Raw genomic sequence first — 12,372 nt, forward strand, 5'->3', positions numbered from 1 at the left:
CTAACACATCCAATGGGAAATAACTTACTTCTTCTAAGAACCCAACTGACCCTACCAGCCAACAAGAAATTACCCCAAATTTGAATAGGTCGAATTGAACTTGTCAAAAACTATTTATAGCTTAATGTCTATAAAAATAGAATCTTTACCGATGGATAAGAAGACTACTACAATTTAGTCATAAACAAAGATTACATACAATATAGATATATTGTACCAAATGTTTCCAAAACTATAGATATACATGACAGCATGATCTTTTAATTAAGATATAACTGATTTCACTACATGTGCGAGAAATAAACATAATCTTTAGGATATTGCTACAACGGATTTCATTACATGTGTGAGAAGAAAGAAACACTGCTGCTAATACATAAGAAGAAAATCAGGAAAAGAAGACTCGTTGCCGTGGTGATACCACATTTAAACTATTTAAAGCATTCCTTTCGCACTTTAGAGTTCTGAAGTCTGTATCCGCATATCCAAGGATCACTAGTGGCTTCACCACAGTCGACCATCATTTATTACTATTAAAATAAAGTTTTCTTTAAATACAGTTCCACTCTAAGTATGCGTGTTTAGAGTAAGTATATGTTATCCTTCCTTTAAGTGTGTTTTTTGTTGTTGCCAACAACTACATTTCAGTTTTACAAATTTCACCAGGATATATATTAAAGTGAAAATTAAGGTATCTTACATTGCTGTATCCTCCAGATTCAACGAAGATGATAATAAATGCGATTGCCGTCAAGACAAAGCATGATACCATTGTGGCTCTGTGTACCTAAAACAGATTTTTTTAAAAATACATAAAAATTCAAAATGTAACGACATTCTTTATAGTAATGCCCTTTATAGCAAAATATTTCTCAGTAATCATTTGGCGAATTTATATTGCTTGCTAAGTGAAAGAACAAAAAACACTGTAAATGATGCAAGACTAAAATCAGTTACTCCCAAAATGTTTACAAATTCATGTTTTCTTTGGCACAAAAAGCGTTGTTGGGCCTTAAATGAGGGCCTGTCGACATTTACATGCATGTTAACTTCAGTGTTTGACTTTTTCTGCCCTACATAGTTCGCCTTCTGTTTACAAGTTTGGGTTAAATTTGACTTTGGTCTGGTGGGACAAAGAGACTTTAATGTAACCTTGGTCTGATGGGACAAAGAGACTTTAATGTAACCTTAGTCTGGTATGGCAAAAAGACTTAAATGTAACCTTGGTCTGGTGGGGCAAAATAATTAAATGTAACCTTGGTCTGGTGAGACAAAGAGACTTTAATGTAAGCTTGGTCTGGTGGGGCAAAGATACTTTAATGTATCCTTTGGTCTAGTGGCGTAAAGAGATTTTAATGTAACCTTGGTCTGGTGGGGCAAATATACTTAAATGTAACCTTGGTCTGGTGGAGCAACGATACTTAAATGTAAACTTGGTCTGGTGGGGCAAAGATACTTAAATGTAAACTTGGTCTGGTGGGGCAAAGCTACTTTTGCCGAATATAAACAACAAGACATGTATAATATTTTGAAGGATTCTACTGGTATTAAAGTTGTCATGCGGAAACATTTAACTATCTACATATATTAATATGTTTTCTTAATATGCCTCAAGGCAATCATACGAAAATTTACCGGTAAGTAAGCACACAGGACATTCTACTTAGTTTGTCAGCTGGAAATATTTAGATTTATTTGAGCCCTGTCGACCGCAGCGTTTGATATTTAGATTCTATAAACAGCGTGTTTCTTTCGTACGTGACAAGCCAGCCACGAGAGTGAGTGGGATGGAAGTCGTGATGTGGCATGGCAACCACAGTCTTAGTAAACAGATGAACAAAGCAAAGTAATATTCCCCCAGCCACATGTCCTGCGTCCATCCCCAATTCCATGAGAATTAATATTCTGTAACGCTGGTACGTTTTGACAAGAAAGGAAAACTCAGCAAGGTGGATGAAATGAAATTTTGTTGGGAGTGTAATAAAGATATTTCCTGATATTTAAGGTTCGGATTTTAGTCTTCCTCACGAAAGATAGAGACCACTGTTTGGTCAATTGAAGTAATATAAAAAGGTTAAGCTTTTGAACAATTTAGAATAAGTTTGAAGTTTATCTCAAATAAATCCCAGGATGCTTAAATCATTTGATGTGAAATGTATGAAATGAGTTGTATAAAATATATAAAAAGAGCTGATTTAAGCAATTGTTATATTGCGTTATTCAGTTGATTTAAGATTATATTTATCACATGAATGTAAGGAATTTGCATTACTTAATGACGTTGCTACGTGACGTTGCTAAGTGTTAAGCCATATTGACGCTAATATATGTGAACGTTATGTGATACAAATGACTGAACGAGTGTGTGTGTGTGCGTGTGTGTGTGTGTGTGTGTGTGTGTGTGATTTGTACTCAAAAAGCTGATTAGGTTATACCTGAAACCATATCTTTTGTTTCATGAATGTTTTTGTTGACCACACGTTTTTGTAGTAACGAGCAGTGGGGATCCCTATGCCGGCCAGCATCACCCAGGCGATGATCATCAGAGATCCTAAAATCCAGGAGTTAATATATCTTAGACCCATAAAACAAAACAAATCGTACAGTAGTTATGACTTTCAAGAGCACGCACGATGAATCACACACTACTTGAACGGATACAATTCCAACGCGCTTGCTTCTCTTTAGCGATTATTCGCTAACTATTATTAACGTCCTTTATGGTTATGTGTTTTAAGTTTTTAAATACATGCTACAAAGCAGTGCTGTAATTTATACAAATGCACCTTCGCCATAAATAACTGAATCAGATGCAAGCACATGTAAATCGAAATAATGCACTTCTAACCATATTACTCTATATCATTTACGAAATAATGTCTTCGAAATATATTATTCTATATTATTTACGAAATAATGCCATCGATCCATTTTACTCTATATTATTTACGAAATAATGCATTCGAACCATTTTACTCTATATTATTTACGAAATAGTGTCTTTGAACCATATTACTCTATATTATTTACGAAATGATTTACGAAATAATGCATTCGAACCATTTTACTCTATATTATTTCCAAAATAATGCATTCGAACCATTTTACTCTATATTATTTACGAAATAGTGTCTTGGAACCATATTACTTTATATTATTTACGAAATAATTCCATCGATCCATTTTACTCTATATTATTTACGAAATAGTGTCTTCGAACCATTTTACTCTATATTATTTACGAAATAATGCCTTTGAACAATTTTACTCTATATTATTTACGAAATAATGCAATTCCAACCTATTTACTCTCCATTATCGGCTTAAATCAAACTGTGCTTGAGTCATGTTTACTGTCCCTACAATACGCCACAATGACACCCTCGTTACTACAACTTCCATATATAATAAAGAAAATGTCCTGATATTTTTAATCCCAACTTTACGGCAGTAAGATGTAATATTTACCATGTGCTTTCACAAGCGGGTATTGTTTCGTTTCTCCACCAATAATTTGTAAACTTTGCAAATCTACCTTTATCTGGGAAACTGATGGGATCTTCGCATGCATGTCCTTTACGAATCCTGCAACATATCAATATTTCAGATAGACGACTCTATCAAAACTACCGAAATTGATCAGAATAAGCCAATATTTGCTGGATTTCTATGACTTTTTCAAAAAGAAATCAAGACAAACGCATGTATGGCTATTTTGTTTAAACTATTTGGTTTGAGTTCCGTAAAATCGTCGCTTTTTGTAAAATATATATGTATGAAACTCCAAAAATTATGTTTCTGTAATAATTTATAATAGTTGAGAAGATATTTCGAACGTTTCATTATTTTATACTTCTGAACAACGCATACATGATTGTGTTATTTGTAACAGTTCTAATTTTGGTATAATCAAGCGATAGATGAATGAAATATTCTTTCGTATCCAGTCTTCAATTCGACTGTCTAAAAGGTCACATTAGAGCAACAGAAAAAATTATTATACGTGTATACATTGCTCCCGTTAGCTTCTCCGGCACAAATAAATTATTGACTTAACTCTCCGTATTGATTCCAAAGCAATGACGATCAGTTATTTAGAAATGCGGACACACATGATCGAAATCTTACAAATACTTGAGAATGTATACCACACTTATTAGAAATCAACTTATAGCGACTAAAACCTTTGAGTGACCAACCATAATTATATCCACAAAATGCGACAGTAGAAAACCACACAGGTGTGTTTTAGGAGTCCATATTTCACTAATAGATAGAACACTTTTGACCATGACGGGCCTATAGTTTCCTTTAGATCGCATACCATTCACTAATATGTACTTGAGTATTTAATACAGGTTAAAATTTGCATGTAATGTTGGTAGACAAAGGATAAAATAATTTTAAGCTGACCTAGACGGGAAGGGCCTTCTCCATACATGATATACCAGTCTTGCTCCAGGTCGAATATCTGTGTGTCCCCAGGCACCCTCTTTTGCCGACTGAAGCTACAGCGAATGATGCCATCTTTGTACTCCCATCTAGTATTGGTCAGACCAAGTGTAGGCTATGATATAAATTAAGACAAACAAAACCTGTTCAGAAACACTTTGCTCCGTATGGGAAACTTCAGGATAAAGGACTTCTACCAAAATGAAACATTGTTACGAATTATCACATGGTCAAATAACAGAAATTATACCAAAAAATGTTGTTTTAAAAATCTTCCTTTGAAAGAAATTCGCGCATCCTCCGACCCCCCCCCCAAAACAAACATCAGTCTTTATAATGTTGACAAGATCATCTTCTAAACAAGGCCAATATGTGATGATGTCATAGTTACATGCCGAGTCAATTTCGTTTTCTTTTATTGTTTTTAACAAGATGAAATTTGGTGGGCAAGCTAAAGAGACGCTACATGGTGCAAGACAAATGAGGTTACCAGTGATGAAGGGCAAACAGAGGAGAGACCAGGTGGCATAAGACAACCGAGGCTGAAAGTACAGAATTGGAGGTCTTATGGGGAGCAGCGAACAATTAACGGTTTGCTTGATTTAGACATTTGCCGCAGCATGAAGTAGGAGTTTGAATACCCATTTTCAAGATACCGACAAATATTTAATCTTGAATAATTGAATAAGCTTGTATGTATGTATGTATGTATGTATGCAAATATATGGGTAAGGGGTACAAAGTACCCTAGAAATTGAAAGTTTTAAGGAAACACACAATACAAAAACACACGAACAAGAAAACCAACTGGAAATGAAAAATATAACAGGAAATACGTTCAAGGTAACATGCAAAAGAAAATGCAAACATATTGGAAGAATTATAATTATTTACATTTGGCTGGTACGTTTTAAATCAATTATCGCGTTGGCTCTCCCTCGGAGTACCATAAAGAACACACAGTTGTGACTAATGTAGATGGTAGTCAGAAATGAAATCGGTCCATTGAATTAATATAATTGATAAACATAATGTCAGATATCGTGTTCAATCACATTTATTCTTCTGGACATTGATTCTAATCCTTCTGGCACCAAACAGATTAAATTTTGCCATGTTATGTCATCCGTAAAGTCAAAGTTTTCCGCTCTCTTACCAAAAAAGGATAAGAAATAGAGAGTCGCTGTCCTGACGGAAAAACCAATGTGAGGCTAATATATCTACTACGTTTATTATTTGTTCAGACATAACATTGCTTTCATTCTTTAATTGCTTGGCAGTAAAGAAGCATATGATTGGTCCTGTATGTGACTAATCTTTTCCAAAGTTTACATTTATACATCATCCTCGGATAAATTGAACACATTGTTAAATTAGCAATGTTTGAAAAAGACTAAGTTTATCAGGCAAACGTTTTCAGTTTCCAGACAGCACATGATTCAAAGGCAGTATGCATGCTGTTACATTTCAGGGCTTTGGTCCAGTTTTCATCTCCACAATCTCTCTTCGAAATAGTGAACTGTTGTTTCAACAATCTTATTCCAGATAAGTTTCGGTGCAGAGTATGAGGTGTTCATGTATAAGAAGAAGAAGTCTCCAACCTGGTATTTAACAAGAACACAGTATATATGTTTAGCAAAACCAATGCTCTCACACTTGTGTGTCCGGAGATCAAAAATGCTTCTGTTGAACACAAATCACCATGCTAATGAACCATTAGCTCTGCATATTTTATTGAAGAAACCTAATTTGATTTTATCAATATATCCCTGAACTGACCACAATTAAATACTGGTTAATTGTATTTTGTTTAGAAGAACGCTGACCCAGACCTATAATTCTTCTTGCAGCTTTTCTTGGACAGATTTCTAGCTCACATATCTGGGTCTGAGTCAAGTTTGATCACAATTCACATGCATACGTCATGGCAGGTAAAACTATTTTTGACCAGATTTTAGCACTAGTACCATCCTTTCCTATGCCCATTCCAACAAGTTACAAAATAACAATCTTCCTTCATCACCAGCGCTTTTCACTGTAGCAGTATTAGAAAAGTCATAGAGGAGAGCATCTCCACCAGCATATTTTCTCGACGACACTTTAGGAATCTTCTTATCTTCTAGCATGAATGTGTTTTCTTGCAGGATTCTTTCCTTTGAAAATGTTACAATATTGCTTTTGGTCGCATAGTATCACATTCTCCACTAGGATGCATAGAATACACCTGCCATTAAATGATGAGGATAGCAGGGTTGTGTCATCAGTTAGTATAACACATGGGATGCTTAACGTACCAACATGTACTTCACATTTTGTTGACCACAGTAAAGATATTAGATCATTTATCATGACTAAGAATAGCCACGCTGATAGCGTTGTTCCTGGTCCCACCCCTTGTTTTACTTAGTATGGTTTCATGGTTTCGAATGTTGGTCGTTGAGGAGAACAAAGGCCCTAACATGTCGGAAAGAATTACGAATTAATCCCCACAGTATTCCTTTAACTCCAAGAGAGAAAAGCTTATAGAAAAAGCTATAATACCATACTGTATTGAAGGCCTTCGCATTATCCAGGAATGCAGTATATACTTTTGAGTGACCTTCAAAATGGTGGGGTACTCCCTCCTTTGTAATAAAGGCTGAAGTAATGCCACTGCATTGGTTTTGAGATCCCTGATGGAATAGGTAAGGGAAATTGATACTTTCATTGAATAAGTAAGTCTTTTTGAACAGTATTCTTCCAAATACTTTTTGAAAAACGGGGACGATTAAAATGTCTCTGTAGTTATTCATGTCGAGACTATTTATTCCAACTTTAACAATTGCACTTTTAAAATAGTCAGGATACGTTTCCAAGGAGACGATGCGATTGTATACATGACACAAATTAGAACTATTCGATTGATAGGCAAAGATATTATGTTCTGAAAAGATATTATGTTCTGTATATATTTTATCATGACAACGTGATTTATTTTTCTTCAGCTCTCTCACAGCCTCTTTAATGTCATTTTGCATTATGATATAACACTGAATCACTTCTTTCGGCAGCTCTGCATTGAAGTCACCACAAATACTCACAAGACCTATTCTCATCATAGAGGCATTCCACAATTTCCATTACTTCCTTATAAACATCTAAAGAGGCATTCATAGAAGGAAACAAACATAGAACATGAATAATATGACAGCGCGCAATTTCAACTGCAATAATTCTTTTGTTTCTGACTTTTTTTTTTTTGATTGGACAGACAGACAGTGACTTTCGATGGAGAATTGCAACTCCTCCAAATCCAGAGGGGCGTTTTCTTATCCATGGAGACGTTTGACATCTGTTATTCGTGTCGCAAAAGAAGTAAATTCTCTCTGGATACTTTCTAAAAAGTGTAGTTGCTCCAATGTTCTTGTATGTAAACGATATCTACATTATGGAATAAAGAACAACGTTAGGGAGTTCCTGACATAATGCCTTTCGCATTCCAAGTCACTATGTTTACCGTAACCATTCAAATTATAGCCAATACACTATATGCATGTTGGAAACACTGGATCGTTAATTTATCATACCATTCCCTCGCTAATACATACTTAGGCCGAAATCCCGCTTACAAAGTTCTGGCAAATAGCGTTTTCGGAACAGTAACACGAACTGTATACGTTTCTCCGTTGATATTTGACCACTTTTGTAGGATTCGAATGTTTGTAATTTTCACTCGGTGGTTGTACGTATGTATATTACATGAATAAGTTCATCTCGGCCATAATCTGCCTTAATTCGAGATAAAAACAACGATTTTGTTTTCGTTCTCCTCTTCACTCCAGTGAAGCAATTTTGCTGATTCATGACTGTATTGGGTGATATATATTATTTGTATGATTATTCTGCCGTTTGATGTAGGTCTTCCTCGAAACGCATTTCTGATTACCTTACCTTGTCAATGCAAGGTTCGAGTCTTTAATTTTCTCATCCTTATTTTGTATAATTTCGTTCAAACGACCACTATCTTCCCATTCTCTTTATTTCTTCTATAATATTTTCACAACTGACGTTTGGTTAAGCCTTTACAAATTGTTTAAGATCAATATTTGTTCATGGTACAATATGGGAATGATGGTTTCATGTGTGTGTGTGTGTGTGTGTGTGTGTGTGTGTGTGTGATAAATATAACAGATTAAATGTTACACTTGTTATGCCTGTAGCTCTCGTCAGAAGATCCTACACGAGTGCTTATTTCGAATAAGTTCATACACGAGTTATTATTTCAAATGGAACTTTTTTGAATCTTTGGCGAGTTCTTAGAGAACAACACTGAAATTATTCCACGAGTTTCATAAATGCTATTTAAAAAGAGTACACATATTAGAGTTTGTTTATCACATGACCAAAATGTAACATTATAATGAAACAAGTACATCGGATTCCTTGCACATTACTCCTTCGATGTACGATGTTAACCCGTGAAATGTGGACAAATGATTCGGATGTTAAGACAAGAAAAAATAATCCTTAAGTAAAAAAGTTTATATACCCCTCCACTTGACCTAGGTTGCAATTAACATTTTGTGGAAATACTCTGTCAACTTAATTGATAATTTCTGGAACTTTCTAAGGTCAAAATTAAAATTAATCTTTAACTCAAACTGAAGTAAACATGTTTACAATTAATAATGATCTGAATATGTAACCTACAATCATAAAGAGATATTGCTTCATCTCGTATGATACAATGATGACAGCGTGTATGTTGGGTGGGAGAAATAGAGATACATCAGTTTCCCGTGAGATATTACTTCATCTCGTATGATACACTGATGACAGAGTGTATGTTGAGTAGGGGAAATAGAGATACCTCAGTTTCCCGTGTCGCTTTTTAATCAAGACCATCAGTTTTGAGGAGACCCTACATAATAGATAGGTTCAACTAATCAGTTCATTACTAGAGTCTACACTGCACATCTATCATTACGGTATGTACGTTATAATTTGACTTACGTATCAGCCTAATCTTATATGCTTGATATGGCGTGCGATACAGCTGTTCAATCCGTATTTCTGTATCACAAATAAAGATTCGAACTACTTAGTTGCCTTCTAAAGTTCCGCGCTTAGATATTTTTAGAAACAGTGAATCGAACTTTTATGATGTGTATTCATACAGTAAAGGTAAAAATATTTAGACAAGGTAGAGAGGGGATATAATAAATACAAAACCGTATTCTTTGTTTTGTGTACTGAGTCGGGTAAGAACTCGTTTGATATGGCTTATGAATTAGCTTCGGCCTCGACGTATCGCTTCCTATATCTGACTCATTCTTTCCGCCAACTCTGAAAAATACACGCATGCGTTATTTTGTACCTATACCACTGAAACATGTAATCATATTATCGACATGGTTTCTTTCGTTTTAGTATCAACGTTTTAATACATAAACTAGCTTTTCCCTTTAAAGTATCTTTGGGTACGATTTTAATTTTTGCCCAGTCCTTATTATCTCCGTCCTTTTCCTGTGGTCAAAAGTTAGGGGAAGAAACCATTCGATAATAATCCAATGGCAACATAGAAATTAATATTCAAGACTGACGCTAACATTGTGCCCCCCCCCCCCAAAAAAAAAAAAAAAAAAAAAATTGACGATGGAAAATTAAATGGGAAGATTAACGTTCTAGAATCGGACATGACTCAATCCCGATTTTCTTATGTTTGTAGTTAAGTGACTGTTCCAGTGATATGCGTTAACAATAAAAGCGATAACATGAACAAAATCAATCCTTATAGATCATTTCAACAAATAATCCTAATTAATTTCTTTATGAATTTTTTTCTTTAGCCACGAGGAACATAGTGAGCAAGCGGCTAGTGACCTCAAGCTTCAGGAGTTAGGTCAAAGGCTGTTTCAATTTCCAAAGTTTGGCCCTATGCTTTAATGATATTATATTGTTACTGTTGTTGTAGGGTTTAACGCCATTTTTCAGCACACATGGCGGCCAGTATTAATGGTGGAGGAAGAACCCGGGAAAACCCCAGAAAGAACCACCGACCCACGAGAAGCTACTGGCAAGCTTTCTCACATACCCACATTGACCGAATCCGAGACTAGAACCCACGCAGACAAAGGTGAGACGGCAGTGATCCGTAACGGAGAGCGCTTTAGACCACTCGGCCCCCACTCGGGGCCCCTAAGGATATTATATATGGTCAAGTTAGACTGCATACTGCGTTGATAGTAATATTTGAGCTGAAAGGAAGGAAGAACCGCTATCGATAGTAGGTAAAAATTAGGACAATCACTACTCCAAACTTAAATATGTTTGCAAAGTACCAGACAAGGCATTGACTTCACAGAAACGTTTTCAGTACAAGACTCAAATTTATACAAACATTTACAGTCTGTAATTTGAAATAGGGCAATGTCAAAATCACAGAACTTTCTTAATTCGAGCCCCTCTCCTGAGTACTGACTACATACTGTCCTATCTTTGTGGGGTTTAAACGTGTGCTTGTATTTTATGTACAAATAACATTGAGAGAATGCTATTCAAGGTGCGTGAGATTTATCACGACGTTAAGAGTCATAATTTGTACATGTATGTTTATAGCTAATTTATAAATACCTTAAAGTATCAAGTAAGCACGTGCTTTCTTAAGTGCGCTTCACACCCAGAATATGCATAACCGCAAAGTACGTTACAGATAATTGATATGTAACTATAGCAAGTACATAAAGCATTACCGTCTTGTCAGTTTTCTCTCGTCTAAGATGTTATTTTGGCAATTTCAATGTCGGCTGTCATTTATTGTTCGTCTGCCTTTTCCTCAGTGTCGGTTTATTTCACCTATTTGAAGTAAGAACTTGTCAACTGATCTTGACGAAGGTATAAAAGGAAAATTATGGATCCTTGGTGATCGGCAGGCGAAAAGATCAAAGTTCGAGAGAGTAAGAGGGAGCAAAAAAATCTACGAAATCGTAAATTTCCATTTTATTGATGATGGTGATTTAGCATTTCTTTAATTTCTGTGCTTTTAAGCCAAAATAAATGAGATTAAAAAAAAGATTCTTAAAACTTGACATTTGATTTTCTTACTGAGAATTTTAAACTGAAGACTTTTCACTTGGCACATTGAGAATCTTCCTTCCAGCAGCAACATTTGATTAAACTAAAACAGCTTGATCGAAACTGTTGTTGTTGTAGGGTTTAACGCCATTTTTCAGCACAAGATAGGCTATAATGGCGACCAGTATAAATTGTGGGGGAAGAACCCGTGAAAACCCCGGAAAGAACCACCGACCCACGAGAAGCTACTGACAAGCTTTCTCACATGCCCATATTGGCCGAACCCGAGACTCGAACCCACGTAGACAGAGGTGAGATGGCAGTGATCCATGAGCGCTTTAGTCAACTCGGCCACTCGGGGCCCCCTTGATTGAATGTCCAATGCTAATCAATAATATAACACACCGATATAATCATATTCACCGTCAGACGTAATGAAAGATCGGTTTTAAATACTTTTATACCTAGTGTTAATTGTACGAGTGAAGGGCTGTATTTGTTTTAAAGATTGATATTACTCTATATTCATGTACGGTTTGATAAAGAGGTGTGCTAATACTTATTGAATGTAGTATAAATTCTTTAATCCTAATTATTGTGCATTAAAACGCTGGTTAGGAATGAGATATGTTGCATACAATGAATTAGTAAATCTGTGATAAAGCCCGAAATCCTAAATTGCTGGAGCCCTCGTACATCATGGACCAGGTCAAGAGATCTGAACCTCTGTACTGAAGTCTAGTAAATGATAGATGAGGCCCCGATATTCTAAAACTAGAAGCTCAAGTGTAGTAAATCAGTTCTCGGACTCAGAGATCATGAAACTTAAAATTGCAGACTAGTAAATCAGGGAGCAGGCTCCGAGAT

At 35.5% G+C, this 12,372-nt stretch overlaps 1 protein-coding gene across 1 annotated transcript in view; it reads right to left on the reverse strand.

Moving 5' to 3' along the window:
* Positions 1 to 12,372, reverse strand: part of LOC149806584 (ferric reductase 1-like) — a 95,987-nt gene that overhangs the window by 7,112 nt on the left and 76,503 nt on the right. Inside the window, exons 8-11 of the mRNA XM_089955082.1 lie at positions 4,414 to 4,567; positions 3,469 to 3,585; positions 2,436 to 2,551; positions 701 to 787 (exon numbers count right to left, since the gene is read on the reverse strand). Coding sequence (XP_089811208.1) covers positions 701 to 787; positions 2,436 to 2,551; positions 3,469 to 3,585; positions 4,414 to 4,567 — 474 coding nt within the window. The remainder of the gene's footprint in view (positions 1 to 700; positions 788 to 2,435; positions 2,552 to 3,468; positions 3,586 to 4,413; positions 4,568 to 12,372) is intronic.

Source organism: Sinohyriopsis cumingii, chromosome 1, assembly GCF_028554795.1.
Source record: "Sinohyriopsis cumingii isolate HCF-2022 chromosome 1, ASM2855479v2, whole genome shotgun sequence".
Classification (NCBI taxonomy): Eukaryota; Metazoa; Mollusca; class Bivalvia; order Unionida; family Unionidae; genus Sinohyriopsis; species Sinohyriopsis cumingii.